Genomic DNA, 27,934 nt, shown 5'->3' on the forward strand with positions numbered 1-27,934 from the left:
AGTAATTGCGCCCCCACAAGGGATGTGAGTTGGGCCCCCAACCCTATATCGTCCCAGCCTAGCCAAAGGACCTCTGTTCATAGCAGACAAAACGGGGGTAGGGGTCCGGGGTCACGAGGAGTCGAGGAATTGTTACTGTTTTTGTGGCAGGGTCCTAGCAGGGTCTTCAGCATCCTAGATATGCCCAATCAGCATGAAAGGGGAGTCTTCTCACTGTTTGACCCAATCAGAGTGAAAGGAGATTAGTCAACCACTGAGGATAGACTCCTGGGGTCATTCTGGAAAAGGTGTCCAGGAAGAATGCCGAGGGAGAGCTGTTCTGTACGCTCAAAAGCTGACCATCTGGGAACAATGTAAAAACAAGCTGATTCTGTTTCAAGAGAATGGTGCTCAGGTACTGTTATATTCGATGGGACCTTGAGGAAAACACAGCATACTATAAGTCACTCCAAAATAAGACATTGGAGCACTCCAAATCATCTGCCTGTGTAAATGCACAGAAAACAGTGGATATGGATAAAAAAGGAACACAGGGAGCTGTGCATTGATTGCTTCAAGGTATACCTAATTATTGGACGTGGGTGGTGCTGTGGGTTAAACCACAGAGCCTAGGACTTGCCGATCAGAAGGTCGGCAGTTCGAATCCCTGCGACGGGGTGAGCTCCTGTTGCTCAGTCCCTGCTCCTGCCAACCTAGCAGTTCAAAAGCACATCAAAATGCAAGAAGATAAATAGGTACTGCTCCAGCGGGAAGGTAAACGGTGCTTCCGTGCACTGCTCTGGTTTCACCAGAAGTGGCTTAGTCATGCTGGCCACATGACCCGGAATCTGTACTCCGGCTCCCTCGGCCGATAAAGCGAGATGAGCGCCACAACCCCAGAGTCGGTCACGACTGGGCCTAATGGTCAAGGATCGCTTTACCTTTACCTTTACCTTATACCTAATTATTATTACTACTATATAATTATAAGATTATTGTATTAGAAGGTTGTGAGAGTGTGGCTGTGACTTATCATGAAGGAACTCTGCACTTCTGAATTTGCCACTACACTCCTGGTTCCAAGTCAGAGTGTGAAGAGGGCAGTGAGGCACACGGCAAATGGAACTGAGGAAACAGAACAAAAAAGGAGAAATACATTGATTTTGTTTTTCTTACTTCAGGCCATGTACATATCAGAGAAACATTCAGCCAAATAGAGGAAAGACGGAAAAATTGCCACAGAACTACAAGCCAATTCACTCACTACCCCACCAAACATCACGCCAACCAGCTTGGTTGCTAAGCAGCAGCACCTCCCCACACCTACTTGGTTAGTTGGCCTATTGATAACTAGATTAACTCTTAAATTACAAACTGAATGATCTCTGCTGTTGCAGTTCCCGTACACATGATTTCCTCCTTGTTGCTTCTTTGGCTCCTGGGAGAAGAAGGCTGTAGCCTTCAAAATTCTGGGAATGACACCAAATAACGACTTTCCAGAGGAGTAGAAAATGTGGATTAATTAAGAAAACTGGAGATCCGTGGAAGGAGCAACAATTTTGATGTATTTGAGTATCTAGTGAATTTATGCCTGCCTTTTGAGCTTGGAAGACAGATGGTTTGACTCACCTTGGATTCATCACACATATACCTTTAATTTTTGTGCTGCTGAGGAAAACCAGCCAGCTTGAAAAGAAATTGGCAGTCCAAAAAAAATGTCTGGTAGTTGAGGCTGTCATTTGTTTACAAACTGTTAGGAGTTGTACATGGACAGTTTTACTTGGATGTTTTTAGTAAAATGATAAATGTGTAGCAATGTAGCACTAGAGATGCAGGTTGAATACTTTCAAGCTGTTTTCATCTTAATGACATTTTATTTCTTTATTAAATTTATATCCCACCCTTCCTCTAAAAAAAAAAAAAGTTTATTAAAGGAGCCCAAGGTGGCAAACTCACAAGCAATAAACAACAAGAGCATCTCAAAACAGTTCGAACATAGATGCATATTAGGAAAATATCTCTATTTAAAAAGTTTGTTGCAAGAGGAGGGTCTTCAGTTGGCACCAAGAAGAGAACAGAGACAGTGCCTATCTAATATTCATGGGGAGAGAATTTGAAAGGGTAGGTTGGTGCCACAGTGTTAAAGGTCCAATGCAGTGCAGAAGTGACCTCCTGATAAGATGCCATGTTTAGGAGGCCCTCAGCTGCAGAACACATCGGCTGACTGAATATATAAGGGGCAAGATGATATTTCAAGTATAAAGCAATAGAATCATAGAACTGTAGAGTTGTTAGGGACGCTGAGGATCATCTAGACCAGGGATGTCCAACTGGTCAATCAGGATTGACAGGTAGATCGGTGCTCCCTGTCGATTGCGGTCGATTTCGTGATCCTTCCCAATCGGTGGATGAAAAAACATTGGGCTGAAAATCTCCGCCCCCCGCTGCCCTCGCTCGGTCCCGTCTAATGGACGTTGTTTTTCCGTTTCTTTGACCTCCCCCCCCTAAAAAAAGCTCCCCCCTCGAATGTCCATGGGTAGATCACTGCCAGTTATTTTATACTGGAAGGACACCAACTTCCTGCAATGCAGAGAGGAGGTGGACTCTCCTTCCTTGGAGGTTTCAAAGCAGAGGTTGGATGGACATCTGTCATGGATGCTTCAGCTAAGATTTCTGCATTGCAGGGGGTGGGACTAGATGACCCTCGGGGTCCCTTCCAACTCTACAATTCTATGATTTTATGCAGCTATCCCATATGGAGATCAAACCAGCAACCTTGGCGTTATCAGACCAACTGAGCTACCCACTGGCAAAATTGTATTCAACTGATAATACATTATAAATGAAATTTTAGTAGTATATTGTGATTTTTTTAGATTGCATTCCCATGGCCATAGGAAGGGCATCCAAGCACCACAGGATTTATCAAATATTTCTGGCACTGAAGATGGAGATTTGATGTCCCATTTCCCCACTTCAGGCTGCTGCAGAAACCTCTGACACCCTGGCCTCACTGCAATCAATAGATCTGATATCAATAAGAGCAAAAAGAAAGGGTGTGCTGGGCCATATCTCCATTGAGATATTCAAGATCTCCATTGGATATTGCTTACACTCATTTGGTTGGATCTAGAGTTAAGTAAAAAGCTAAAGGACCCCTGACAGTTAAGTCCAGTCGTGAACAACTCTGGGGTTGTGGCGCTCATCTCACTTTACAGGCCGAGGGAGCCGACATTTGTCCACAGACAGTTTTTCCAGGTCATGTGGCCAGCATGACTAAGCCGCTTCTGGTGAACCAGAGCAGTGCACGGAAACGGCGTTTACCTTCCCGCCCGAGCGGTACCTATTTATCTACTTGCATTTTGATGTGCTTTTGAGCTGCTAAGTTGGCAGGAGCTGGGGCAGAGCAACGGGAGCTCATCCTGTCACGAGGATTCAAACCACCGACCTTCCGATCGGCAAGCCCCAGGCTCAGTGTTTTAGACCACAGCGCCACCCACGTCCACCTAGAGTTAAGTATCTTGGCCTTATTTCCCATTGAAATCAACAGAGCATTTTGACCATAACTTAAGTCCCATTGGTTTCAATGGGAAATGAGTTCAACAAAGATAACAGATGATCGCAGGCAGGGTTTTTTGGGTATACATGGTGCCCCTTCATGGGTTCTTTTGCCAGATACAGTTGAATGGGACCAAGTTTGTCCATGGCTAACCAACTAAATAGAGGCAGGGAGGAAGTTTCCAGAATTATGAATGGGCAAGGGCTGTGACTTAGTGGTGGAGTCCCTGATTTTCTCTGGTTTCAAAAGAGGGAATGGGCAGCAGCTGATATGAAAGACCACATCTTCAGACCCCTGTCAGTGCAGATTATATTGGGCTGGATTGAGAAATGCTGTAACCTCGTCTAAGGTAGCTTTCATCTGATTCCTCAAGCATTCCACTTACAAGTATGTTGTTGTTTTTCTGCTGTGCTGAGGACCCCTGAACTTCTTCCTTGCCTGAAGAACAATGGGGAGGCATGTTGACGTCAAAGCACTTAACAATAGTACGGTCTCCTCCAGCTGCTGTAGTGATTCTTGGAAACACTTGAAAACCGACAGGGTTTCTTGCTCTTCTCTAAGCATCTGAGGCTTAATGCAATAGTTCTCATCTCTCTCCTCTGGGAGGAGAGCCAGTCAGCTCCATAATAATATTAATATTAATAATAACAATAATAACGATGATAATAATAATAATAATAATAATAATAATTATTATTATTATTATTTTTTATTTATACCCCACCCTTCCCAGTTCAGAAAACTGGGCTCAGGGCGGCTAACAACAAATTTAAAACACTTAATTGATGCAACGAAAAACAGCATAAAATAAAGTATAAAACATGAATAACAATCAATTCAGAATTCAAAAATCAATTTAGGGGGGAAATCCATCCAATAAACATTAGATGATCACCAGGGCCAGCTGGCTAAATTAGTCCTATTTGGGCCAGCAAGGAGACCAGGGGAGAATTAGCTGTGGGATCCCAAAGCGGGTAATCTTCATAAAAAGGGGAGGGGGAGGGAAGGAAGGGGAATAAAAGATCAGGCTAAGTTCAAATTGAAAGCCAGGCGAAATAGTTCTGTCTTACAGGCCCTGCGGAAGGAAGTTAAATCCTGCAGTGCCCTGGTCTCATGGGACAGAGCATTGCACCCTGCAACTGTGCTGCATCTTGAGGTCAGCATAACATCAGAATGCCTTCCCCCTTCCCAATGTGTGGATGGTAGATCAGGAGAACAAATTGTGGGTTTCAACCAAGCCCTTGATAATTGGCTTCAAGAAAGGCTTGCTGATTTTTGAGCACAGTGATGAACTCAAGTAGAGAAATCAAGTGGTGTTGCTGCTTGTGAATAGCACCTGTTTCAGTTGTTTATTTATGAATGCATGTGATAAGCATCACTTTCAGTGGTAGATGCTAGGCAAACTCTCCTCATTGGGATTTCTCATTATTCTGGAATTAGCCACTTATTGCTGAATGAATTCTGAATTTTATATAATGTGGAGAAGGTTGTCAGGTGTCAGTGCACTGGGGGAGATGGACCTTTGAGGCATGAAGAACACCAACCAAAATGTAACAAAACATGAAAAACTTAACTTCATTGGGATAGAAAACACCCTGCTGCTTCCTTCATTGCAAATTTTGCCATCCCCAGAAAGAGACTGAGAAGTGCTGAGCAAAGTTCAAGTTAAGTGCAACAGCGATCCTTTAACACTTCAGTTTCTTTTATTCATACCATTTTTATGACTCTCTCCCTCTCATTCTGTTTCCTAGGTGTGCTATTTATAGCTCACATTTCCTACTTCACAGAAATGATATGGATATCCAATTTGTTTCTCTTACTCTTGACAACTTCCTTTTCATCAAAGAAGAAAGCAAAGTGTTCTGAGAACCAATTAAGAGCCCTGCAATCTCCAATAGTCCTAACAATTCTGGGAAACTGGTTAAGGAAAAAAGGAGATACTGTGTTGTAGCAATCTGATACAGGGACACACTCCCTGCTTTCCTTTTTCTGTAAATTCATTTCCCTCTGCAGTTGTACTAAGGCAATTGGTAAGGTCATTGGAAGAAACGATAGACTACAGGACCTTTGCTATGAGAAAACAACTCAGTTCACACTTCTCATAGAAATATCTGTGACACGCATTTGTACTATACATTTAAAATATCCTGGGAATTGTAGGATTTATTAACAGTGTTCATATTCTTTTATTATATAATTTATTAATGGTGCCTAGAATTGTTAGGAGGTCCTTATTCCCCTCACAGAGCTGCAAATCCTAGAATGGTTTAACCATCAGAGAATCAGAGAATTGTAGAGATTGGCTCCAGCAAGTTTTTATATCAGTACCAAACTATATAGAGAGATTTTTGAATTATATGATTTAACCCCCCCCCCATGTACTTTCATGTTACTGTAGCCTAGGTATGCATGCCACCCATATCTGTTGTCCCATCCGTCTGTGTCCAGTATATCCGTATTTTTCAGAGTCATCCATTCTTTTAGCCAACACAGACATGAGGCCTCATAATAAAGCTTTAGATCTGGCGAGGTTGCCAGATCGAGTCTTGGACATATTTGAAGATGGCTATCGTATCTCCTCTTAGTCTCATCTTTTCCAGGCCAAACATACTCAGCTCCTTCAACCATTCCTCATAAGGCTTGGTTTCCAGTCCCTTGATCATTTTGGTCACCCTGCTCTGCACACATTCCAGCTTGTCAATCTCCTTCTTAAATTCTGGTGCCCAGAACTGGACACAGTATTCCAGGTGTGGTCTGACCAGGGCAGAATAGACCAGAACTATGACTTCCCTTGGTGGCATCATTAGCTGTTTCTCCCACTCACATCTGCCTCACTCTGTGGAACGGTTCAGGGGATCCTTCCTTAGAGCAAGGCATTCTGGGTGACATGGCTGGGACAGTGCCTGCACTGCTGCTGCTGCTGTAGTAGCTAGAGAACTTGTTTAAAACATAGCAAAAATTTTAAAGTTACTTTGCTAAGTTTCAACAGCCTTTCTAGCCCCTGCTCTTATTGCAACCTCATGCAGTATTCCTCATGAAAGAGAAGGGAGGCTGGGAGAAGGGGTGGTTGGCTGGCTGAGAGCTGGACAGTTGGACAGCCAGTGTCAGTGGCAGGAAGGAAGCACTCCCTGGGACTCTCCGCAAGCCTCACCTTGCCTCATTATAGCACCTGTATTGACCAATCTTATGCTCTTTGAGCCAAGCTGCTCGACAACATGACGTACCAGCAAATGAAACAAATTGCACAAAGACAGCCTTTGTGCATGTTAATACATGTAGACTGCTGCGTACAAATGTGAAAGTCTTTGGTTTGGAAGAATAATAGGGGGTGAATCACATATTTTGTTTTCCTAGTTATTCTTTATTAATTTAAAAACACCCCCTTCCACTCACATATGCAATTTCCTCATGGAAAAAAGCAGCAGAAACAATCTGAGGGAAGATTTAACCTCTCCTCTCATACGCTGTGTTTCTTTTAGAGTGGCAAATGAAATGTTTCTTAAAGCAGTGCTTTAAAACTGTATTATTATAGCCAGTTATCATGGCTGGAAGGCTCCTAGATTCAAAGGCACTAAGAGTCATGATAGCATGGTTACTGCATCTGCCTTAGTATGCAAGCACTCCAGCAATCTACAAAGTGCTTCAGCCCACGTTGCAATGGGGCATGACTTTAGGGGCAGCTGTTACCCCTGGCTTTGTGGATGGCTTCAGGATTATGCTAAAAGTTTTTCCCCAAAGGCATCTGGGTGGCCACTGTGAGAACAGGATGTTGGACTGGATGGGCCTGATCCAGCAAGCTCTTCTTCTGCTTAACATGCCGCATCTTCAAGTGTTTAGTCCAAATCAGGCACTTGCCAAGCACATGGTTCTTTAATGTGGTGGTAGTTCTTTTGCACAATACAGCATCTTTTCTCTTTTGCTTGCTACTGACCTTCTGCACAGAGTCTAATGAGATGCAAAAGAGCTTGGCTCGTAAACCAGCTGTGCCCTGCTTGCAGACCCTCGCTGTGGTCTGATAGTTAACGCTCACAGAGTATTGCTCTGTGGGCTTGGTCACTGGTCGGCATTTGCAGTCTACTGTCCCCTCTCCTGGGGACAAAAATAATAGCCCAATAGCCCTAACATCTGTCGTTATGAAATGTTTTGAGAGATTGGTGATAGATCATATTAAGGCTGGCCTTCCATCCACTTTAGACCCGTTCCAGTTTGCATACAGAAGAAACAGATCTACTGATGATGCTATTTCCATCGCTGTCCATACTGTATTGAGTCATCTAGAACGACAGGGAACCTACGCAAGGCTGTTGTTTGTGGACTACAGTTCTGCCTTCAATACAATTCTGCCAGACAGGTTATTTCTTAAAATGACTAATTTGGGTATACATCAGAAGATCTGTCTGTGGGTAAGGAATTTCCTGACTGATAGGCTGCAGACAGTGAGAATGGGACCTTACTATTCTTCTACTCTAGTATTAAGCACAGGAGTCCCCCAGGGATGTGTGCTAAGTCCCTTTCTCTATTCCCTGTACACATTTGATTGCACCCCACTGTATAAGTCCAACACAATCATCAAATTTGCGGATGATACAACAGTGGTGGGGCTCATCAGTGAGAACGATGAGACAGCTTATAGGAAAGAAGTACAGGGGTTAATTCAATGGTGTAAAGAAAATAATCTCATGCTTAACACCAAAAAAACCAAAGAACTCATAATTGACTTTAGGAGAAAGAAAAGTGTATTTTTACCATTGCACATAAATGGCGAGGAAGTGGAGAGGGTTGGTAGTTTTAAATACCTGGGCATCTATATCTCGGAGGACCTCTCATGGACTGCAAATGTTAATATGGTTGTGAGGAAGGTGCAGGGGAGGTTGTATTTCCTGAGAATGCTCAGGGGACTGAATCTATCCCAGCACCTACTTCTGTCCTATTATCATAGTACCATTGAGAGTGTCTTAACCTATAGTATATTATCGTGGTATGGGAGCAGCTCTGAAACGGATAAAAAAGCTTTACAGAGAACAATTAAAATTGCCCAGAATGTTATTGGGCTCCGACTACCAACCCTGGATGAGATCTTCACGTCTCGCATTTTGAAGAAGTCACATAATATCCTGAGAGATCCCACCCACCCTGCTCACAACTTCTTTGAACTATTGCCTTCGGGCAGAAGATATAGGACAATGAAAACACGAACCACACGCCTTCTGAATAGTTTCTATCCAAGAGCTCTGACTGCACTAAATAATGATCTCAGGGCCAGTTGCAAGGTTTAGCAAGCAGAGAGTAGGAAGGAATGAGATAGGTTTTAGGTTATGTTTTAGGTTTTAGGTTATGTTATGCCTTAATAGGTCATGTTTATTCTGGATTTTATGTTTTTATAGATTATGTTTGAATAGGATGAGAGTGTCGGAGATACGTGCAAATGTATATGTGAACCCGGTCTTTGGGGGGGTGTTTGATTTTCGTTGTTGTGTATACTGTGTATATACGGACAATGACAATAAATTTATCTAATCTATCTAATCTAATCTAATCTAATCTAAATAAGAAATCTTTAAACATCAGAAGAACTAGTCCAGCATTGCATTTTCACAATGGCCAACCATTGTGGTCTCCTCTGTTCGATGGCCTTCCTCTGGGCTCCGGCCTGCTCTCTTGGAGCGCTAGCTGCCGTGGAGAAGGCTCAGGCCGGGCCTGGGTTCGGCCACGTGTCCTTGCCCTTCCAGTGCTCTCCTACCTCTCCTCCTCAGCGGCAGTGGCGTGGCAAGGTCGGGGCGCCCCTCTTTTTTCTCCTTCCTCTTTCTCTCTCTCTCTCTCTTCTCCTTTTCCTCTCCTCCTTCTCCCTTCATCGGCTCTGGGGTTTTTCCTGGCCCTGGAGTGCTGCTGGGCAGTCGGCTGGATGGCCGGGCACTCTCGCTCCCAGCTTGATTTGGGCTGCAGGGTGGGGTGTGTGTGTGTCAGTGGTTTCCCTAGTTGACGCACCAGGCGTCCCCTGTTCCCCTGTGGGGGTGGTGGCAATTTCAGCAGCCCAGAGCCAGCCTGGTAGCACAGTTGGCTCTGTCTGGCTTCAGGAGTTGCTTGCCGTGGCGCCTGCCATTTTGCCTCACCGGAAGTACCTGTATGATGTGTCTTGTGCCGCTGAACCAATCACACAACATTCATTCCCTACTAATAAATCTACAACACTTAAAATATAAATCTGGGGACATTAAATGAAATCTGGAGACATTCCGGGGACGGATTTTGTCCGTGGACAGATTTGTAAATCCGGGGACTGTCCATGGGAAACGGGGACATCTGGTAACCATAACTTAGTTCTTTTCCCTATCTTATCCTCACAACAACCCTATGAAGTGGGTAAAGAGCAATCCACACTCTGTGTGCATTGGGCTGGGAGTGCATTGGATCAGGCAGAAGCATCCCTCTGTCCAGCTGAGGGTGAAGGTGGCCTTTTGCCAGTCACTGTGCAGGTGAGCAGGATGCTATCAGCAGAATCTGTGCTGTTGTTATCCACCAGAAGGCTCCTAAATGGGGCTTTCTATAGATGGGAGGAACTGAGCTGGTCCGGGGTTAATTGGACCCTAGGCTGGTTTCACTGCTGTCATGTAACAGCATCAAGCCAAATTGCTGCACCAGCTCCAGACTGGAGTGGCAATATTCTGCCTCCCACCTTCCTACTTGGCCATGAGTGGCAGGACCATGGATTCAGTGGTAGCCCTGGCACTACAAACAAATTGCTCAGGGCTTTGTAAATGAGTGCAAAAATCTTAAATCTGGCTCAACAGCAGATGAGCAGTCAGTGCAGATGTTTCAACCACGTTGGCATAGGTTATTGGCTATCTGCCCCATCTGTCACATTCTGCACCAGCTGGAACTTCTAATCACCCGAGGCCTTTAGTGTGTGCCAACTGTGGATTACGAATAGTTACGAGTGCCCTGGATATTACCTTTTTCTATCATGAGGAAGCACTGTTCTTCCCAGTAACTATCCAACCCACCTTTGATAAGTAAAAACACAGCAGGCAGAACTGTCAGAAGTGTGTCTGCTTGTGGGGCGAAGGGCTCGAGTGGCTCTCCTTGCTACAAGAAGTCTTCAAAAGTTCTGGTTGCTGCAATCGCCATGGTGATTCTGCCTACCTGTTTTGGCGAGTGTGATGAGCGACGAGCCTCCCTCGCTACGTTGGAGTTGCAGAGGTGAGGTGGGGAATTGTCCTGTTAGTTGCACCATGATCCTCACCCCCTTCCATAGTTCTGAGCTGGGAGTTGTTTGGGTGCTCAGAGCTGGGACATCAGTCATCAGAGCCTGGAAGCTGTCAAAACCTCGCCAGCCTTTCCCATAAGGGTGGCCAGCTGGGTTCTTGAGCTTCTTAATGTCTTCAATATCTAGTTCACAGCATTGTCCTCATAGAGTGCTGCATTTACATCCCCTTTGACCAAAATGTTTTCATGTGTGTCATGGGAACAGTTTTCAAAGTCAGCATGGAGCTGCTGAATACCAAATTAGAGCTGGTCCCAAGGGATTTCCTTGTGAGAGTAGGTTTTAAATGATATCTTCTGATATTTCCTGTTCTCTGTAAGGCTAGTGGCAACTGAGGAATTATCACACTATGGTTCTTAATGTTTTAAATGCAAAGCCCATCTAAGATAGCTTCTTCATATATCTCAGGGGGCGGTATATAAATCTAAAAAATCTAATTAATAATGATAGCAATCTGGGCACATGACACCTACTATGCCTTGCCTTGTGGTTGCTCAAACCTTGTGAATCACAATTGCTGGCTTAGCCTAGAAATCCCAGCCAAAAATGGGAGATCACTGACTGTAGGAGTACGGATCCTTATTTTCATCCATTGAAACAAATGTGGCGTCTATGCAGTTCCGCAAGGGAAAAGGCATGAGAGCTTCATGGCCAAAATGTTCATGTTACATTCCCAGTCATTCAGTACCTCTCTCTTGTACTTTTTAGTCACAACCCGCTATACTTTTGTGATTGTAAACACCGTTTGATATGCAGGAACACTTCTTCAGGATATAAATGGCCTGCAAAACAGGAAACCTGATTTACATTCGCTTAGCGAAACGGGTCTTTATTTAATGTGATTCAAATTACCTTAATTCAAATAAACCAACCCCTGAGCCCTTGCACGTAGTTGGTGTGGAACCATGTTGATTTGCATCCACAAAAAGCAGTGTTGCAACTTTTCTTTTCCCTCTTCTCTTCTGCCCTTGGCAGAGAATGATGAAATTCAACAGACGTCCTCATCAAAAATGCACATTACAATATGCATTTTTATCCACATCAACAAGGTTATAGATATTTATGGCATGGTTCCATTTTCCATCTCCTTCACAACATGTGCTTTTGAGCTCTGCAACCCTGCCAGTTATGAGTCTTGTTTTCAGCCAAAATCTATCTATCTATCTATCTATCTATCTATCTATCTATCTATCTATCCTTTTAACTCCAGCAAGCATGGTCAATGGTTAGGGATGGTGAGAGTTGCTGTCCAATAACATTTAGCAATTTAGCAATATTCATTTCTGTGCAGGAAACACCTGATTTACATGGGGGTTACATTCCAATCATGTATAATTGGAAAAAAACAACCATTGATAACACCTGAAAACACCCCATTCTGCCCCTGCTCTACCCTTTTTTGTGATGTTTTGGGGTCATTTCTGGGTTCAGAGCAATGCATGTGCACACAAACTCACATGTATCAGATGCTCCTAAAATGATCGCTGACTGTACTGATCTAGCAGCACCTTGAAGAACCTGGGTTCCTGATGTTCTCCTGAACTATTAATTTATTTTAATAATGCTACATAGTTTTATGGTCCAGGTGCTCTCTCTTCTTTACTATTTTTTAAATCTTGCCACATAGTGAGGAAATGACATTCTCAGGAAAAAACAGCAATTTGGCTCTGAAAAGAATTGTGCTTCGTCTTTCTTTCCTTTTCCTGTCTAACCTCTACTTAGGTTACAAAATGGTTCCACTATGTGCTTTTGACACCATATAATCAATCAGCACAGATGCACACCAAGGCATCGTCTACAGATTATCCCAGTACTATGCTTTTTGTATTTCTCCCTCTTTTCTTTTCAACTCCCTTTTTGACCTCTGCTGACAAAAGCGAGAATGCATATTTATCTTTCTGATTCTCTCTTTCAGGGTAGCAAACACAAAGAGCACAATAACTGCACTTTGGAACAAAGCATTTAGCAACTAGGGATGGACAAATCGATCGACTTCAGGTTCTCTCTATTTTTCATATTTCCACACTTAAGTTCCATTCATCACATCAATTTGTTTCTTTCCTTGCTTGTTTTTTTTTTTTTAAAAATCGCCCATGAAAATGTTCATTATTATAACCTTTCTTTATTAAATTTGTATACCACCCTTCATTTGAAGATCTCGGGTGCTTCACAGCATAAAAATATAAGATAAAAGCACAAAATACATAATAAACACAATAAAACAATACCCTGCTCCCACAGCACATTTAAAAGGGCATCAGATGTCAATCAGCCAAAGACCTATTTGAAGACGAACGTTTTCTCCTGGCATCTAAAGGTGCATAATGAAGGCACCAGAGTCTCCCTGAGGAGAGCATTCCACAAATATGAAGCCACTGCAGAAAAGGCACAGTCTCATGTTGCCACCCTCTGGACCTCTTGTGGAGGAGGAATATGAAGAAGGGCCTCTGAAGATGATTGCAGGATCTGGGGTTGTTCATATGAGGAGAAGCAGTTCTTGAGGTATTACAGTCCTGAGCCATTTAGGGATTTATAAGTTAAAACCAGCACTTTGAATTGGGCTCAGAAACTGGCAAGTCAGGCCAAGATCAGTGTAATATGCTCAAACCGTTTTGCCTCAGTGAGCAACCAAACCGTCTTCAGAGGCAGCCCTACAAATAACATGTTGTAATCTAACCTAGAGGTTACCAAAGCATAGACGACAAAAGTCCCTGTTCAGATAGGAGCAAACCTGCGCCACTAGTCAAAGCTGACTGGGTGCCACTGAGGCCACCAGAAACTCAAGGATCCAGGAGTACCCCCAAATACTCGCTCCTTCATGGAGAATATAACCCCATTAAGAGCAGGCAATCTCTCAGCCATCTGATCTAGGGAATCACCCACTAACAGTGCCTCAGTCTTATCAGTATTGATCTGCAGTTTGTTGGCTCTCTTCCAGTCCGTTGCTGAGGCAAAACATTGGTCCAGCACATCCACTGCCTCACCTGCAGATGTAAAGGAGAAGTAGAGTTGTGTGTCATCAGCATATTGCTGACAACACACTCCAAAACTCTGGATGACTCTGCTCAGCAGTTTCATGTGGATATAAAATCAAACCCTGAGGGGGCCAAGGAGCACTTCTGAAGCATCCACCTCTGGAAACAACCACCTAATTTGGACCAGAACCACTTCAAAGCAGTGCCACCCTCCCCTAACTTGGGCAGCCACTCTAGAAGGATGCCATAGTCAATGATATCAAAAGCTGCTGAGAGGTTGAGGAGAACTAACAAGGACAGTTAATTCCTGTCCTGACAGAAGTCTTCCTACAGGGCGCCCAAAGCAGTTTCTGTGACAAAACTGAGCCTAAACCCTGATTGAAATGGATCTAGAAAATCAGTTTCCTCCAACAGCACCTGGATCTGGTCAGATAAACTTGCCCAAGATAGTCTGTTCAGGTGTTCCATTGCTAGAATGCTGATCCCTGTTCTCTGTATGTGAGTCCATTCACATGAGAATGGAAACACCGCCATGAGAGAAAAAATATACTTTTTGCCAGGTGGTATTATGGATTATTATGGAGAGAATTGGCAGATGGGCAAACTCACATAGTCACACAAATTATCTAGCCTCAACCTTTGCATAATTTGTACAGCAAGGTTTCAGCTGGCAGTTTTCCATTTTTAGACTGTTTCAAGATGCTGAATGGGTTCATTAATCACTGTAAGCATAGCAGTGAATCACTAAACTAATCATGCAAATGGCTCCCCACATACACACAAACATATCCATGATTTTTGAACTGGCAAAATGCAGCATATTGGGCAAATTCATCATGGATGTCTGCCTGATATTACACTGATTGTGCAGACAAGCCTTTGCATCTGTTTAATTCTTAATTAACTAGACATTTCAATGATGATTAGCTGATGGCCACTTTTTAAGATGACTTTAAAAGAGGATTAGGCATTCAGTCGATTGCAGTGGGGTTTGTTTGTATGTGTGACAGGTGGGTGGAGGGAATTGTTGGGTCAGATTAGCCATATTGATTCATACACTTCTGGGGGGATAGATCATTGTCTTGTGCTGTATATATAATAAACGAGAGCCATTCCAGGGTGAAGGAGTCCTCCTTTGCTTGTCCCCGTGCTAGTAAAAGTTTGTTGATTAACTTTTCCAGTAGGGCAGTTTCCCATACATTTTGGTACCAGTGGTCTATGTTTGCTCCTGATAGGTCTTGTCATGTGCATGTGTGTTGTTGTCCTGGAGGATATTTAATAGGGCTAGTTCTAGAGTTGCTTCTATTACCTGTTTTGTTATTCTGGAGGTTTCCTGCAACACTGATACCCAAAAGGAATGAACTTTGGGGCATTCCCACCACATTTGGAGGTATGCGCCTATGGAGGTGCAGCTTCTTCAGCATTTAGCTGAGGTTCCTGGATGTATCAGTGCCAGCTTCCATGGTGTTAGGTACCATCTATAGATAAGTTTCAGAGTGAATTCTCTTCTTTTGGCTGAGATAGATTTAAATGGTAGTTTGAAGCACATTTTTGACCATTGGACAGAATTTATTTTGTATCCCATGTCATGCTCCCATTGATCTTTAATTAGGGGGGGGGCTGTACTGTCTTGAAGTAGTATTTTATATAATGTAGATACCACCCCTTTGCTCTGTTCCTCTGTTGTTAGGAGGAGTTTCTCGAAGTTAGTCAATGGCCTGATGTTGCTGGGTTGTCGAAGAAGACTTGTACAGTAGTTGTGGTGGATCAGCCAGGGTATTGGAGTGTCCCGTAATTTGTCTTGCAGTTGCCATGTTATACTATATATACTTTTTCTTGTTTGTTTGTTTTGTAACACAAGTAAATCTTTAATAAAAACCATTTTTTGTTTTATTTTTTATAGCACAATCCTTACTTTATTGGACCTTTCCCCTTACAGCGGACAATTTTGGCAGTATATTAAATGCGAATGCCGTAGGTGCTATCCAGTGTTAGTCATACTTGTAGTAGAATCTCTGACACTCAAGTGTTTCGATTTCAAAGGGTCTACGCCGCTACTGCAAGGATACCCAACGCTGAATATCTCATAATATGCCTTATTTTAATTCACCATATACTGCCAACTCAGCAGTATAATAAAGGGCATGTGCCCTCTGGCAAATTCAACACTTGAATTGTAATAAATACTTGTACAGGCAAAAATGTATGATGGTTTTGGTCAAGACTACAAAGGCAGCTCGACCTCTATTAAACCAAAATGAAGCTGTTCCTAGTATCCTTTTACTAGTGAACTTGCAGAGGAATGTTTCAATAAATTTCAGATGTGAAAGCTCCGACTTGATGTGCCAATTTCAAACCTCAGGCAAGACCCCAGTGGATATAATCCCATTATTTGGAAGTTGTAAGTAAAATGAAACCTGACATGGCTGTTTTGAAGGTAAGCCCAAAATGCTTACCTTCACGTGGGTGGCGCTGTGGGTAAAACCTCAGTGCCTAGGACTTGCCGATCACATGGTCGGCGGTTTGAATCCCCGCGGCGGGGTGAGCTCCCGTCGTTCGGTCCCAGCTCCTGCCCACCTAGCAGTTCGAAACCACTCTTAAGTGCAAGTAGATAAATAGGGACCGCTTTATAGCGGGAAGGTAAACGCTGTTTCCGTGTGCTGTGCTGGTGCTGGCTCGCCAGAGCAGCTTCGTCATGCTGGCCACGTGACCTAGAAGTGTCTTTGGACAGCGCTGGCTCCCAGCCTCTTAAGCGAGATGAGCACGCAACCCCAGAGTTGGACACGACTGGCCCGTACGGGCAGGGGTACCTTTACCTTTACCAAAATGCTGAGATATTTGTCAACTCAAGTCCTTCCCCTTTGCAACAATAAAGCAATGCTTGTTTCCTTGAGCACTTGTTTTATCACTTTGCTTTATAAAAACCCATTTTTAAAAAGAGGATTAGGCAAATTCAAAGAGGATACCACTATCATTGGCTATTGGCCAAAATGGGGGCTATGCTGCGCCTCCAAGAACCACCATGGGCTTCCCATAGGCATCTGGTTGGCCGCCGTGAGAACAGAATTCTGGACTAGATGGGCTATTGCCTTGACCCAGCAGGGTTCACCTTATCTTCTGGTGTTCTGATATTTTATAGGGTATACCATCTTATCATACTAGTTACAAGACACATTTTAGAGTTCCAAGATGCATTCCCTTTCCTCACTGACTCCATTTTTTCAATTGTCTGATTTCTGCAGTCAAGCGCACTTTTAACATGGACAAGAACCTGGACTCCAGTCCTTCAGTCAGCAGACCTCCCGTGAGAAATTGCAGTGGACATATAAGCAGCTGCAACATGGAGACCAACATTTCCTATGTGGGTTTCTACCTCCACCAGCCGCTCGTGGCTGCAGTCTTCATCATCTCCTACCTTCTCATCTTCCTCCTGTGCATGATTGGCAATGGAGTGGTGTGTTTTATCGTGCTGAGGAGCAAACATATGCGCACTGTCACCAACCTCTTCATCCTGAACCTTGCTGTCAGTGACCTGCTGGTGGGGATATTTTGCATGCCCACTACCTTAGTGGATAACATCATATCAGGTAAATTTTGTCTCTAGCTTGTGTCCAATGAAGTCATGGGAGAGGAACCATCACTGATCATTGGCCATGCTGGCTAGGACTGATGGGGGTTGGGAGTCCAGCAATATCTGTAGGGCCATAGATTCCCATCCATGGACAACATCATACTCAGATCCATCCCTGACCATTGGCCATTCTGGCCGGGGATGATGGGAATTGGAGTCCAGCAACATCTGGAGGTCCATAACTTTCCCACCATGAACAACGTCATACTCATAGCAGACCACGACCAGCATTCCAAATCCTAGGTCAGGGTGAGGATTGTGTTGCCCTCCAGGTTTTGCTGGATTCCCATTGCCATCATCACTGACCACTGGCCATGCCAGCTAGGGCTGTTGGGAATTGGAGTCCAACAACATCTGGAGGGCCACAGATTCCCCATCCCTGAACTAAGTCATACTTAAAACAGACTCTTGAAAACAGTGGCAGAAACTAGTCACGGCTTAATGCATAGTAGATCCATTGAAAGTAAAGAATCTGACACAGCACTCTATTTCATTTTCCTGGCATTTCCTTACCTGATAATTTCCATTTTTTATGTGCTCTTTCACACAGCATAAAAGGCACCTCTGGAAAACTAGTGGAAATTTAGAATTCATTTTTGTATTATTTATTTCCACGAAAAAAACCCATTTGCAGCCCCATTAGCCTGGAAAATCATGTGAGTTCTGCAGTGTAATTTCACATGATGGAAAAAAATTTCCAGTAGTATTCCAGCATATTCTTTCCCACTGTTTAAAATCTAATGCAACATGATGGTATATCAATCAAAAAGCCATGCTTATGTAATCCAGCAGGTCTTGCAGTTTAAAAAGAATGTTAGAATCCAGGATAAAAGCACTAGGACTTCAACTAGGAGAACTAATGCAATAATCCACAAGTTGTGTTCATTAATTTCTGTGGTTCATAGTAATTTTTTGTTGAATACCACCCACTGATTTTAGTGGGAACTAAAAGACCCTCTCACCCTCAACTTCATATGCAGACAAGGACTGTGTATGTTTAAACATACCTGACAAGCACCCAGTTTAGCCCCAATGTGTCCTTTCCTTTTGGTATGCTATGAAAGCAGTTTCAATATCTGATAACCATTTTCTTTTCAACCTCCAGGATGGCCCTTTGGGAATATTGCCTGCAAGATGAACGGAATGGTCCAGGGAATATCTGTCTCGGCTTCTGTCTTCACTTTAGTGGCAATTGCAGTCGACAGGTATGTGTCTGTAACAGCCTGGAAATGAATATGGAACACATAAAATGTCAGTCGTACCAATTGTCCAAGGTTGCTGCCTTTGTAAGCCTCTTCAGTTTTTGTGCAATTATGCCATTGTAGCGTCAGGAAGAAATCCGGTGGGACAAGACAGCACAATTAGGCAGTGGTGAGCTTGTTGCTCTGTGAAGGAGCTTTTCAGAACATGTGGGGGTTTGTGGCCTTTTTTCGACTGATGTGAGAGACTGCCTCTGCAAACCTATTGTGATTCAAGCTTTGCAGGAAAAGTGGCAGAGAGAGAGAAGAGGTGGGGATTGCAGGCCTATCAAAGTAAATGCACAGTTTAGCAGGACACAGAGTTTATGACTAAGGAGCCTTAGCATCATAATGGAGCTCATGAGGTCTTAGGCTCCACCTGCGACATTTCTACATCGGAACATAGGAAGTTGCCTTATACTGAATCAGACCATTGTTCCATGCTGGTTGGCATTGGCTCCTCGAGGTTTCAGGCAGAGGACATTCCCAGGCCTACCTGGAGATGCTGGGGATTAAACTGGGACCTTCTGTATGCGAGCCTGATGTGCCATCACAGCTCTTCCTCTAATCACATACCAGCTTGGAAAGACACGTATCCAAGGCTGGGAGGAGGGGTGAGAAAGAAATTTGATAAATAAATTAAATAAACCAGCCATGGTAGCTTATCCAATCAGAGCAGAAAGTTCTGGGCTAGATGGTCCAATGGTCTGAGTCTGTGTTTCATCTTTGATGTAGTACTAAACCCAGGCCAGCCAATTTGATGTCCTTCAGAAGTTGTGAGACTTCAACTCCCACATTGTTGTTGTTTAGTCATTTAGTTGTGTCCGACTCTTCGGGACCCCATGGACCAGAGCATACAAGACACTCCTGTCTTCCACTGCCTACCGCAGTTTGGTCAAACTCATGTTAGTAGCTTCGAGAACACTGTCCAACCATCTCGTCCTCTGTCGTCCCCTTCTCCTTGTGCCCTCAATCTTTCCAACACCAGGGTCTTTTCCAGGGAGTCTTCTCTTCTCATGAGGTGGCCAAAGTATTGGAGCCTCAGCTACAGGATCTGTCCTTCCAGTGAGTACTCAGGGCTGATTTCCTTCGGAATGGAGAGGTTTGATCTTCTTGCAGTCCATGGGACTCTCAAGAGTCTCCTTCAGCATCATAATTCAAAAGCATCAATTCTTTTGCGATCATCCTTCTTTATGGTCCAGCTCTCACTTCCATACATCACTACTGGGAAAACCATAGCTTTAACTAACGGACCTTTGTTGGCAAGGTGATGTTTCTGCTTTTTAAGATGCTGTCTAGGTTTGTCATTGCTTTTCTCCCAAGAAGCAGACGTCTTTTAATTTCGTGGCTGCTGTCACCATCTGCAATGATCATGGAGCCCAAGAAAGTAAAATCTCTCACTGCCTCCATTTCTTCCTCTCCTATTTGCCAGGAGGTGATGGGACCAGTGGCCATGATCTTAGTTTTTTTTTTATGTTGAGCTTCTGACCATATTTTGCGTTCTCCTTTTTCACCCTCATTAAGACACGGAAAGGCAGTGATCCATGAAGGAGAAAACTCCCACATAGTTTCTGCCAATTGGCCATGTTGGCTGAGATGGGTGGGTGCTATATTTCAACAACCTTTGAAGAGTACCATATTGGCTATCCATGCACAAAACCAGTTTAGCGCTATGTTAAGAAGAAGTGTGGCTTCTTCACACCCCTCTCTTCCTCTGGTTTTTATATTTGTTGAAAGCAGAGCCCACTCCAATTTCCCTCACACCAACCTGACTGAATAATTTTCAGTACTGGCCACAATAAGAGTTATTATTAATATTTTCCAGGTTCTGTTAACTTCATAGCATCTTCTTTTATTCTTTTTTCAAAATAAAAATCTGCCATTTTAGTGATCATTGTTTTACGATCATAGGCTAATGGCCCTGGAAATGCTAATAGGCAGAATACAAATGCCCCAAAATAAATTAATGGGAATAACCCATACGATCAACCACCCACTCAAGGGCGAATTCCTAGGACTGGATTCAACTAATTGGTCCTGCTAGTGGAAGCCCCAGTTCCTGCTTTCTCTCCTCTCCTTCCCCGGTACCCCATTCCCTTCAATTGGCAGTGGTCAGCAGAACTCACAGAACAGTGGATGGGGAACTGTAGAACTTTTGTGACAAGGTGGCATTGAATTCCTTCCTTGATGTTTGGGATTCCACACAAACACATGCAGCCTGAACCTCACGTTCAACTGATAGATCTTCCTTTGGAAAATAGCTAGAATGCTTCAACAAATTCTTCTTCCTGCAGCCTACAAAGTACCCAGTGGATGAGATAATACTGTTCTTACTGGCTGGGTACAGTACAGAGTCTTCAACAGCATGGAACACTCTGGTAGGTAGAGAGGACCTGTACTGATCACTGTCCCGCTCCTCCTTTTTGCTGCCAGAATAAGGGAAGGACTCTAATTCACTGCTAAAGCATCTGTTTTGCATACAGATGGTCCTAGATTCAATTCCTGGCATCTCCAGGTAAGGCTGAGAATGTCCCCTATCTGTCCCAAATCCCAGAGAGACACTGTCAGTGTAGACAGTACTGAACTAGATGCATCAATATATGGCAACTTCCTATTTTCCACCAAGGAGACACGTTGAGAATATGAGACATGCAGAATGGAAACCTTGTCTGTTTATGAACTTAGAGGTGTTTTTATCTCTTCCTTGCAGGTTCCGCTCCATTGTTTACCCTTTCAAGCAGAAGCTCACCATCTGGACAGCAGTTGTCATCATAGTTGTCATCTGGGTCCTGGCCATTGCCATCATGTGCCCGTCTGCCGTGATGTTGAAGGTGGAAGAATCCCGGCATTTCCGAGTGTTGCTCGGTTATGGCAACAGAACCAGCCCCATATACTGGTGCCGGGAGGACTGGCCGAACCAGGACATGAGGAAGATCTATACAACCGTGCTCTTTGCCAACATCTACCTGGCCCCTCTGTCCCTCATTGTCATCATGTATGCCCGGATTGGGATCACGCTCTTCAACACCTCGTTGCCTGCCTCTGGGAAGCAGGGCCAGGAGCGCCACTCTGTCTGCAGGAAGAAGCTGAAGGTCATCAAGATGCTCATCATCGTGGCGTTGCTTTTCATCCTCTCCTGGCTGCCCTTGTGGACCTTGGCGATGCTCTCTGACTACGCTGACCTGAACGAGGAACAGCTGCAGGTCATCAACATCTACATCTACCCATTCGCTCACTGGCTGGCCTTCTTCAACAGTAGCATCAACCCCATCATCTATGGCTTTTTCAATGAGAACTTCCGGCGAGGCTTCCAGGCAGTTTTCCGGCTTCAGCTCTGCTCTGGGGATGGGATGCCCAGGGAAACCTACTCCCAGCGTGGACAGAGCAATGCCATTTTGCCAGCAGCTGATCCGCAGGAGCCGGAGCATAGCCTTACATCAGCGATGATGGGGAAGTCAACTCAGAAAGGGAACTGGATGGACAAGACGCAGGTTTTGATGATGGAGAACCTCGAACAGGTTTCCAACAACCATGGTGTTAAGCAGGACCTGCTATAAACTACCTCAGCTGTTTGGTTTTGCCAAAAGAGCCATGATATTCAAGCCCTATCTGGCAAAAACATCTGCAGCTGTTTTAGGACTTTCTTGCTTGTACAGTGTATATACGTTTTTGTAATTACATCTGATGGTTAGGGGGTCAGGGGGAGAAGTGGTTTCCTATGCCAGTACAAACCAGGGATGTTTATTTCATAAGCTAGAAGTGATATTTGCACCATCTCACTGGAGTAGTCTCAAAGTCCTGGCTCTAAGGGAGCTCTGGATCCTAGCAGGATGCAGCCTGTTGCAAAACCTATTGGTGTAAGCTTGACCAGCTTTTATCTAAGACATACTGTCAGTTAGAAGGCCAACACCCTTCAGACTGGGAAACATTTCCAGTTGAAAAGACAATCCTGGGTCACTCAAAACAAGAGAAAACTCCTGGATATGCGCTAATGCTCCATGGCCTTAACATAAACATTTACCTCTTTTATTAATTATTTTAGAATATATATTTTAGGTCACTTACATGGAAGATATCACCACCCTGAGAATTCCCTTGCTGAAGTGTCCCTTAGCTCAGGGATGTCCCTTAGTCCATGGCCCTCTGAATGTTGTGAAGACTACAAATCCCAGCATTCCTGACCATTGTGCTGGCTGGGACTGATGGGAGTTGAACAACATCTGGAGGGTGACAGGTTCACCAGTCTTGCCTTAGCTGGATTTTAGAATAGGCACTGGGATCTTGCTCCTGACAAAGATGGAAGCGAGGACACTTTTTACTGAATAACATTAAAGCGCTCTCTCTCTCTCTCTCTCTCTCTCTCTCTCTCTCTCTCTCTCTCTCACACACACACACACACACACACACACACACGTGCTTGCACATGGATGCTTGTATTCACATTTGAGTTGCTATCCTGAACATTCAGGTTGGGTAGCACCAGTGGTGTGATGTGGGTTGCCAGTGCCCAGGGCCATGCGGAAGGCTGGGTGGGTGGCAGGGAAACAGATGGAGTACACATGCACATTCAACTGCCCAATGGCGTCCGCGTCACCCAGGAGATTGCAACTGTAGAGATAAGAAAAGAGGAGTCGTTACGTTGTCTGGAGTAGACACTTCCTGGTTTGCATGGAGAAACTGTTTTCAATGGAGCTCAGCGATGGAAGCATACAACTGTATTGAGGCAGTACCGGGTGTTGAAATTTTGCACCCAGGGCAAGCGCACTTGTGGGGCCTCCCCCCCCCCACGCTGTGCCACTAGTTAGCACCTGTTATTAGGAACAAATGGGTTGTTAAAATTAAGCAGTCTGCCATTTGCTTAACTTTGGCTACCATCTTACCTCTGTGTAGCTATCACAGTAACTCATTGCAGTACATCAAATATCCTGGTTTCAGAACAAAGGGGGGGGGAATAAAACCCACCTTGACATTTGAGAAGATCCAACACAGTTCTAGGTGCTTATGCTCCCTCTTTTCCATATGAGTGATCTAAACCTCCAGAAAGGAAAAGAAGAAGAAGAGTTTGGATTTGATATCCCGCCTTTCACTCCCTTTAAGGAGTCTCAAAGCGGCTAACATTCTCCTTTCCCTTCCTCCCCCACAACAAACACTCTGTGAGGTGAGTGGGGCTGAGAGACTTCAGAGAAGTGTGACTGGCCCAAGCAATGTATTACCCAAACATCTCTGTTCTAAGCTCATTATGGTCTGATTGAAAAGGCACTAACAGTGCAATCCTGAATGTGTCTACTTACAAATAACCCCCACTAAGTTCTCTGGTTGCAGGATGTGGGTGGTGCTGTGGGTTAAACCACAGAGCCTAGGACTTGCCGATCAGAAGGTTGGCGGTTCGAATCCCCTCAACGGGGTGAGCTCCCGTTGCTCGGTCCCTTCTCCTGCCAACCTAGCAGTTCGAAAGCATGTCAAAGTGCAAGTAGATAAATAGGTCTGCTCCGGTGGGAAGGTAAAAGGTGTTTCCATGCACTGCTCTGGTTCACCAGAAGCAGCTTAGTCATGCTGGCCACATGACTCGGAAGCTGTACACTGGCTCCCTTGGCCAATAAAGTGAGATGAGCGCCGCAACCCTAGAGTCGTCCGTGACTGGGCCTAATGGTCAGGGGTCCCTTTACCTTTAAGTTCTCTGGTAAGTGGCCATATAGTAGGGATATGGAATGTGGTCCCTCCTGATGCTGCTAGACTCCAACTCCTATCAGTCCCAGCCAGCATGGGCAATGGTCAGGGATGCTGGGAGTTTGGAGCCAACAACTTTCAGAGGGCCAAAGCTTCAGTATCCCTGGGTATAGGTGTGCAGCCTCAGACCATGTTAAGAACAGCATGTACAGGAAAAAGGCAGGTCCCTTGGGTGTGTGGTGTCTCAATTGCTTAAGGCAGCCTTCCCTACCCTGGTGTCAGGTGTTTTATTATTCACCTCCCTGAACCAGCATAGCTTATGGTCAGGAAGGATGGAAAGGCACCAGACTGGGGAAAGCTGGCTTAAGTCTTTGAGACAAATGCCAGTACGTTTTACTACTTCTCTAAATTGGGTACCACAAGCTTCTATGCTTTGGAATTGCAGTTCTCACCTCCGTGGTGCCCCATATCTTGAGCATCCTTTATAGATATCTGAAGAAGCAGTTCAATAAATACTGAAAGCATCCTGTGCCTCTGATGTTTACCTTGCTTGCATGCAATTAATATCTACCTATCCCCTTTTGTAAAGGTGATGTATTCCAATCTACAGGTGGTGCATGTCCTTCCTATTCCTTTCTGATATTTGGGAAATGTTTTCCCTAAGCCATGACTGGAAAAACAAAACAGTTTTAAAAGTTAAGGTTTATAAAATCACAAAATTTGAAAATAATAATGAATATGCTGCTTTCAATTGAGTATATTTGAAGGATTTTAACTTGCATACATATATATTTTCCACGGTTGTATTATGGTTTCTCAGAGTCCCCTGGCAATGCATCTGTGGAAGCCTCAAACTAGCTAAAGCCAGTTGTGACTACAGCTACTTTCTTTGCAAACTTACATGGGAGTATGCCCCATTTAACATAACGGGTGATATACAATTTCTGGACCATTGGGAACCTTGTGCTGGCATCTGTCTGTCTTGGGAGACAAAGGAGGAGTGTGCTTTTGGAGGTGAGGTCAAGCTGTTGGAAGTTTGCAGTGCCTGCTGTGGCTGTAGAGACTGATGCTGGAGAGACATGTTTTGTTGCAGCTGGGGCAGATGAAGGTGTCCAGTTGTGCTGCTGCAAATGCAGATGCACCAAGGCGTTTCTTCTCTGTTCACTCCTCCCAGTGGTCATTCCTCCTCTGGTCACTGCTATGGATACACAACTCATCTGCCTGTCTCCAGGTGCTGTGATCATCTGCAAGGGTTTCCCACATATGGGAGCGTTGATGTTGCCAGCCTTCATGTCACACGTGCAGAAATCTTTGTAACACAGAGTTGGTCTGCCAACTGGCCTGGTGCCGGACACTGACTTGATCATTGAGAACCCTACAAAACAAATTTCCTGGAGCTGCTGGGGGCTCTCAGAAGCAGGAGAAATTGGCCAACAAAAAGTCCCCTTTTCCACGAAGAAAGCCCCCCCACTGGATGAAAATAATAATAATAATAATAATAATAATAATAATAATAATAATAATAATAATAATAATAATTTATTATTTGTACCCCGCCCATCTGGCTGGGTTTCCCCAGCCACTCTGGGCAGCTTCCATAGAAACCAAAAAACACTAAAATATCATACATTAAAAACTTCCCTGAACTTAAGATGTCTTATGAATGTCAGGTAGTTGTTTACCGATTTGACATCTGATGGGAGGGTGTTCCACAGGGCGGGCACCTGCTCCCTTTTAAGGTGGAACGGAAATATCCTAACAGGCCCTCTGCCTGGTTCCCTGTAGCTTTGCTTCTCGCAATGAGGGAACCGCCAGAAGGCCCTCGGCGCTGGACCTCAGCGTCCGGGCAGATCGATGGGGGTGGAGACGCTCCTTCAGGTATACTGGGCTGAGACCATTTAGGGCTTTAAAGGTCAACACCAGCACTTTGAATTGTGCTCGGAAACGTACTGGGAGCCAATGTAGGTCTTTCAAGACAGGTGTTATGTGGTCTCGGCGGCTGCCCTCAGTCACCAGTCTAGCTGCCACATTCTGGATTAGCTGTAGTTTCCGAGTCACCTTCAAAGGTAACCCCACGTAGAGTGCATTGCAGTAGTCCAAGCGGGAGATAACTAGAGCATGCACCACTCTGGCGAGACAGTCCACGGGCAGGTAGGGTCTCAGCCTGCGTACAAGGTAGAGTTGGTAGACAGCTGCCCTGGATACAGAATTGACCTGCGCCTCCATGGACAGCTGTGAGTCCAAAATGACTCCCAGGCTACGCACCTGGTCCTTCAGGGGCACAGTTACACTATTCAGGACCAGGGAGTCCTCCACACCAGCCCGCCCCCTGTCCCCCCAAAACAGTACTTCTGTCTTGTCAGGATTCAACCTCAATCCATTAGCCGCCATCCATCCTCCAACCGCCTCCAGGCACTCACACAGGACCTTCACCGCCTTCACTGGTTCTGATTTGAAAGAGAGGTAGAGCTGGGTATCATCTGCATATTGATGGACACCCAGTCCAAACCCCCTGATGATCCCTCCCAGCGGCTTCATATAGATGTTAAAAAGCATGGGGGAGAGGACGGAACCCTGAGGCACCCCACAAGTGAGGGCCCAAGGGTCTGAACACTCATCCCCCCCCACCACTTTCTGAACACGGCCCAGGAGGAAGGAGCGAAACCACTGTATAACAGTGCCCCCAGCTCCCAACCCCTCTAGACAGTCCAGAAGGATGCTATGGTTGATTGTATCAAAGGCCACTGAGAGATCCAGCAGAACTAGGAAACAACTCTCACCTTTGTCCCTAGCTCGCTGGAGATCATCAACCAGTGCGACCAAGGCAGTTTCAGTCCCATGATGAGGCCTGAACCCCGATTGGAAGGGATCCAAATGGTCCGAATCCTCCAGGCGTGCCTGGAGTTGTTCAGCAACCACACACTCAATCACCTTGCCCAAGAATGGAAGATTTGAGACTGGGCGATAGTTGGCCATGCTGGCCGGGTCTAAAGATGGTTTTTTAAGAAGCGGTTTAATGACCGCCTCTTTCAGCGGATCTGGGAATGTTCCCTCACAGAGGGAAGCATTCACCACCCCGCAGAGCCCATCACCCAGCCCTTCCCGGCTTGCTTTTATTATCCAGGATGGGCAAGGATCAAGGAGACAGGTTTCACGCTTCCAAGCAGCCTGTCCACATCCTCGGGGGTAACGGATTGAAATTGATTCCATGCAACTTGACCAGACAGGGCTCTAGCACTCTCCCGCCCCAGCCCTGCTCCCACGGTAGTGTCTAGCTCCTTCCGAATATGAGTGATTTTATCTGCAAAAAACTTTGCAAAATCGTTGCAGGAGATCTTGGGGTCTTTACAAGGCCCCGGTGGTAAAGGTGGTTCCATTAAATTGCGGACCACCTGAAAGAGGCTCCTGCTACTATTTTCTGCAGATGCAATAGAGGCGGTGAAGAAAGTCTTCTTCGCCGTCGCTATTGCCACTTGGTAGGCTCGACGTTGAGCTCTAACCTGTGTCCGGTCAAAGGCCTGGTGGAACAGCTCTGTCTTGCAGGCCCTGTGGAAAGATGTCGTCCCGCAGGGCCCTAGTCTCTTGAGACAGAGCGTTCCACCAGATCGGGGCCATGGCTGAAAA

General features: G+C 44.9%; 1 protein-coding gene across 1 annotated transcript in view; it reads left to right on the forward strand.

The window, feature by feature from the left end:
- NPFFR2 (neuropeptide FF receptor 2) overlaps positions 1-22,989 on the forward strand; it is a 46,845-nt gene extending 23,856 nt beyond the window's left edge. Inside the window, exons 2-4 of the mRNA XM_081207194.1 lie at positions 17,017-17,361; positions 18,511-18,610; positions 21,354-22,989. Coding sequence (XP_081063320.1) covers positions 17,034-17,361; positions 18,511-18,610; positions 21,354-22,200 — 1,275 coding nt within the window. The 5' untranslated portion in view covers positions 17,017-17,033 and the 3' untranslated portion in view covers positions 22,201-22,989. The remainder of the gene's footprint in view (positions 1-17,016; positions 17,362-18,510; positions 18,611-21,353) is intronic.
- The last annotated feature ends 4,945 nt before the right edge of the window (positions 22,990-27,934 follow it).

The sequence above is a fragment of the Podarcis bocagei genome, assembly GCF_964188305.1.
Source record: "Podarcis bocagei genome assembly, chromosome: 9".
Lineage (NCBI taxonomy): Eukaryota > Metazoa > Chordata > Lepidosauria > Squamata > Lacertidae > Podarcis > Podarcis bocagei.